General features: G+C 41.1%; 1 protein-coding gene across 1 annotated transcript in view; it reads left to right on the plus strand.

Moving 5' to 3' along the window:
* Positions 1 to 700: 700 nt before the first annotated feature.
* The window catches only part of GAREM1 (GRB2 associated regulator of MAPK1 subtype 1), a gene marked incomplete at its 5' end in the record, with an annotated part of 80494 nt that continues 75273 nt past the window's right edge, over positions 701 to 5921 (plus strand). Inside the window, 2 exon segments of the mRNA XM_010170883.1 lie at positions 701 to 811; positions 5197 to 5337. Coding sequence (XP_010169185.1) covers positions 701 to 811; positions 5197 to 5337 — 252 coding nt within the window.

Raw genomic sequence — 5921 nt, forward strand, 5'->3', positions numbered from 1 at the left:
CTCCGTAACCATCTTCCTGGCAGAAGGAGATGGTATCAAGTTCATCTGGTGTGTGTAAATGGTATCTGTTACGTTGCTGGAACCTCGCATGCAACTTTTTCTCTTTCTCTGAATTGCTCGTTACCTTCTATTTTAATATCTCCAGACGCAAAGCTTATGCTTTGAGGCAGTGATGCAGACTCAGCCAAGATGACAGAGTGCGTGGCATTATAAAGTGTTTATATTCCTGTAGATTGCTGCTTATTTTTAGCAGTGTAGTTTCTGTGAGTGAATGAGTCATGTTGGTCTGCACATTTTGCAGTGACTTGAATGTGAGTTTCTCAATACTAGGAGGAGAACCTTAAAAGTTGGGGTTTTTTCATTTGTTTCATGAGTTTTCTTTAGTGGTTGGTGTTGAAAAGTCATTGCTGTCTTTGGCAAACTGGAATATGTAGAATCTGCTTGAATTTTCTTCTGTGGACTGTAATGGGCCAAGCTTTAATTGTTGATCCAGAAGGAAGCAGAGTTGGGAGTGCTCAGACCCTTCAAAACTGGAGTGGTCTTCAGTTGTACTCCTGAGGCTTTCCCCCAGCCATTTGGAAATTGAGAAACGCTAAACTAAATAAAAGTGTGCATCTTTAGAAAGTAAGTGGTGGTGGAAAGAAACTGCAGGGAGGTCAGTGCTTGCTTCAAAAGAAAGGAGCTTCCTTCTGTGTCACAGCTTTGCCATATATAAACTCAGCCCCTGTGCATAGCCAGCCTCTGTTTTCTCACCTGGTTCTTAAAACTTTCAAATTAGAACAGAAATTCATCTCCAAACTTGTAGACTGAGGTATCCTGCTCGCAGTATTGCTACAGTTATTGACTGTTAATTTGAGATTGGGGTGTTTACAATGGCAGAGCCAAGATTTGTGGATGATCCAGTTTTGGAACTGGAAAGAATTATTAAAAGAAGTATTGGCATTTAATGTAGGTGGTATTTAATAAGCATGGGAATCTTGATTAAGCAATTGCCTTTTTTTAAAGTGTATCAATATGTGAACAATTTTCTTTTCATGGTTAACGTTTGCTCTGCAATTGCCCTTCAACAAGGGTGGGCTTTGCAGTATTAGTAGTTTTTAGGAATTGTATGGAAATGAGTCAGGTAATGAGGAAAAAAAAAAAGGTGATATATCTTATTTGCAATGAACACATGAATAGCTGTTGCAGTGCTGCTTCGGTGATGCATGATGAAGTTGCCCAAATACTGGTTCTGGCCAGAGTGCTTATTGGAGGGCAGCTCGTGTAGGAATGTACTGGCCAACTTTTCAGTTCAGAGGTGTGGTGAGGCTTTTATTGTCAGGCAGGGATGGGCATTGCCACTGTATTTAGGGTTTAGACACTGTTAGCAAATCATGGGTTTCTTAGTCTTGGGCATTATTATGAATAAACTTGACTCATATTTTGGAAAGAGGTAGGCAGCTTGGGGAGGGGTGGGGAATTGGATGTGATAACTCATTGCTTCTATGGTTTTTATTGGGGAGGAGGGGGGAACAGCTCAAGTATTTGCCTGTAGATTCTTTGTAGTGGTTTAATTATATTGCAGACGTGGAGCGGGGAGGAGAGGGTGAGAAGATAGAGCTATCCATGTTTGATCATAGAGACAAAACTGTTACTAAAGATGAGTGGCCTGTGTTCTCTGTTTTCCCATGGGCATCTGATTTTTGTGTAAGCTGCAGTGTAGGAGTATGTTGAATAGGTGAGAACAGAGTTGCATAGTTGGTGGATGTGAGGACTGCCGAGCTCTCTCCCACATAGTTAAAATGTGATTAATGAAAGGTTTGCATAAATTGTGTTACTGAGGCAGGGGAATAAATCAGATTGGATGTGTGTGGCTGTTTTGCCAGGTACGGTTGGCTGAGAAAAGCATAAAGGGCTCAGTCTGGACTGTGCTTGGACCAGGAGCTGAGTCGTGTAGCTAGGGTCAGAGGTGTCTCCTGTGAACAAGTCTTATAGGGAGAGACAGACTAGAAGAAAATGAAAGAAGGAAGAGAGTATGTATCACCATGTTATGTTGTCCTCAGTCATGCTTGACTCTTCTTTGTGTTTCCTCTCATAGCATGGAGGCCATTATTAGCCAGGTATTTTTGCGAGCCCATGAATCCCTTTGGTGACAAGGAGCCTCTTCCTATAAACCAACCGCAGGAATCCAGCTCGACTGCAGTTAGGAACGATTAGGGCTTGGTAAGGACAGGCCTGCCTGCTGTGAGGGAGCCGGAGGGGTTGCGAGCTCCCCATTGCACCCGCTCCACCTCCTCTCCTCGGCTCAGTCTCCCATGGCAAAGCATGAAATTAGTTTCTGATATAGTCGGTTGGAGCAAAATATTGGTGTAACAAGAACTGTGGTTTCCAAGGTTCTGTTTAAAAAATACAGCTACTTCCAGCTACAGAGTTAATTATGTAGTGACTCTTGGGCCTGCCTTAGTAATCTCTTTTTACACTCACCTGTCCCACCCAGTTTTAGTGGAGTAACCGCTTAAACAGATCTCGGCATGTGAGCTGTGACTGGAAGCACCTTTTCATAATGGGCGTTTTTATTTTCCTGATAATATCTTTCTCAGACTGTTTGAGGATGACCCATACTGTAATTATTTCCCTGCAATCCTGGATGTAGAATCCAGCCTTCCTTTAGATAACGTCCTGAAATTATACCTACGGATTAGTAAGGCAGAGAAAAAGCATGCCAGAGATGCTCTGTATTTTCTTCAAAATTTGTTTACCACTGTCAATGAAACTACTAAAATATTAGCTCTTCACTTGGGTATCATTGGTTTTATTCTGTTGTGGGATGGAATAATGACTTGTTGTCATGGATTAGAGAAAGCATAAGTGTAATTCTCTGAACTGAAACATGACTTTCAAATAACACCATGTATTATTATTGTTATTATTTCCCCCAGAATTGTAAACCTCTGTTGCAGCAAGCTGAAGATAATTTTAATAAGTATTAAGAGTTGCCCTGTGAGCAGAAAACAGGAGATGTTCAAGGTCTTATGATCTGGTAAAATTTAGCAGGTGCATGACTCCTTTAGCAGATAGATCTGAATTTCCTTCAAAATATGAATGGGACCAAAGAGTTCTCCTTTTCTGTATGGCAGTTTTGCCGCCCTCCCCAAGGTCCCTCCTCCCAGCATGCTGCAGCTGGAGGGGTGGTGTGTCCCAGGGCGCAGGAACTGGTGTTAGGCAGCCTGTCTGCCTGGCTGGGCTGCCAAGGGATGTGGTCCAAGGAGGACTTGGAAACCAGTTCTTGAAATGTCCTGCTTACCTGGGAGCTAATTTCTGTGCTGTGAAAAATAAGGAAAGCTGGAAATGGTACCTTCATAGGAGCAAGAATAACTGATATTAAGGAGCTCTGTATACTTTTTGATTTTTGTTGTTGTTGTTGTTCCTCTGCCACCCCCATAACAGCTGTTTATACAGAGTTCTAAGTTAAAGCCCCAGTAGTGCAAAACAGGAACTTTAATTTTAAAATTTTAACAGGCTGTGGGACATCAGACCCAGGGAAGTCCATCTCGGACCCTGCGGGTTGGGGCAGATCTCTGTTTAGCCAAATCCAAGCTTCTGGAGGAAACAAGCAGAACTGTGTGGCCAGAGAGTGTCAGAGCAGATGGTTGTAATGGTCTCTTCTGATTTAAAATGTAACAGTTCTCACACACGCCAGTTGCTGCATTTTGAATCGTGTAGGAGGGTGCTTTCTGATAGAATGGGAGCATGAAATCGGGCAGGAATGGGGTGTGTAGTAGCCATTGCCTACAGTGGAAAAGATTGCCTGGTGTGGGGTGGGGGGGAAGTTGAATGGGAAGTATCTCTCTTCTGCTGAGATGGAACAGGGGAAATGTCTGCTGCCCCAGGCTGAGGAAAGTCTCATTCTTCCACTGACTTTTAAGAATATCAGAGGATAGTGAAGAGTAAGTGCAGTTCGTTGTAGTAGCTGAAGGGGATGGGTTTTGTCCAAACTTGATTCCAGTGCTGAAGTACTTGCTTCATTTTTGGCTGTAACTGCAGAGGGCTGATGAGAGAGAAGGAAAATGAAATTTAAAGCTTCATTTTTCTTGGCCCATGTTTAGTGTCTACTAAGTGTTCCTGAGAGTTCACATGGCTGCTTTAAAGCCACCTTTAGAAAGGCTGTTTTCTGTGCATTTAATGCAGAACCATACTGAGCAGGATGGCAGGTAGGTCAGAGCAGCCTGCCATGGTATGCCTCACTCTATGAAATTTTGTTCATATATCATGCTTGAGATGTATAGCTGGCACTTTGTGTAGTCTATCTAATATGGCTCTTGCAATTGCTGAAAAGCCAAGCAAAGCACTCTAGTCTTGATTGGGCATGGCAACTGGTGGAGGAGGAGAAAATACTTGGTAGAAATGCAGAGGATTTCATGGGGACAGGGGAAGAAAGGAGAGCCGGATCTCTGGCTGTGTTTGGGGTGGATTTGATAGGTACCAGAGTACAAGAGTATGAGAGAGGTCATTATAAAGATGAGATGGATATTCTCTGGGGGGGCTTCTGGTTGAACTTATCTCTGAGAGAGGAATTTGTGTGTTAAAATATTTTTTTTTTTTTTCTCCTCATTAAGTGGCAGGATTAAGTTTACAGACATAGGAATGGCTAATGAGGCAGTGACTTGCAAAGGGATAGAATGACAAAGCTGAAATTTCTGTATCTGCACATGTGATATCAGATAACTTCATAGTGATGAACAAGATTTGGCTTCAGGTGGCTGTAGGGTAGAGTGATGCTGATTTTTCGACATATGAAGATGTATTTATTTTTCCTTTATTTAAAAATTAAAACAGTTCTCAAGCATTCATATGAAGTGAGATGGGCAGACAGAAATAGAAATAAGGAAAGTCTGTTTACGCAAAAAGATGAAAAAAGGAGCCCCAGAGTCACTGCTGAGTAATTTGGATTATATCTCTGTGGTATTATATTCAGGCAGAGTTGTTTTGCTTTATGTTTGTTTTCTGTAAGGTAAAGTGCTTATGCTGCAAAAAATGAATACTGTATAAAACTGACATTTATTTAATTGGATTTTTAAATACCAAAACATTTGCTGTTTATTTTTTTTTTTAATAAGAATAAAATGCTTGTTGTGAAGTTTTCCTAATTCTTCATGCAATAAGTGTGATTTCTTTATTTTTTTAATTAAAGAAAAAATACCTACATCTGTTTTGCAGGAGAAGCTGTAGAAGGCCTTCGGGAGAGCGATTACCTTCTGATTCATTCATGTCGACAGTGGACAACGATTACAGCTCACAGTCTGGAGGAGGGTCACTACGTCATAGGGCCAAAGATTGAAATCCCTGTACATTATGCAGGTAAAGCTATTGTTACCTGAAATACAAATTCAAAGAGCATGAATTGCCTACCACGTACACTGATCACTTTATTTAACAGAGTGAAGCTAAGCCTCTGATGCCAGTGTCTGTGACTTAACTTTTTAATCATGTTACAGAGCACGAGAGATACTGGCTTCTCCCAGGGCTACTGAATAGATGTATTTCATTGAGCAGCACATTGACAGAACATGCAGCTATGTAGAAGAATGGCTTTCAGTTTGAGTATAATGAATTGCCAGCGCTTGTCATCTGGGAATGTGGTGACAAAAGTGTGAAAGTTTGAAAATACCTTGAAATATTCGGTCAAAGATGGAATGGGTTTTACACTTCACTGCATACTCAAGCTGGAGGGGTTTTTTTTATATTTCTGCGTTAAAAACCAGGATCCTTCATAATAATACCGTAGTTTACACAAATGCTCCTCAGCAGTTCATTGTCACAGTCTGCCTTTTTGGCTGATGTAGTAATAGTGTTGTTCCAAGCAGATATGATGAAACTAATCCATATTTATTTTAAGATTTCAAATTATTTTTACTTTCCTAAGAAATTATTTTTAATACTCT

This window comes from Antrostomus carolinensis, unplaced genomic scaffold, assembly GCF_000700745.2.
Source record: "Antrostomus carolinensis isolate BGI_N321 unplaced genomic scaffold, ASM70074v2 scaffold21716, whole genome shotgun sequence".
NCBI lineage: Eukaryota > Metazoa > Chordata > Aves > Caprimulgiformes > Caprimulgidae > Antrostomus > Antrostomus carolinensis.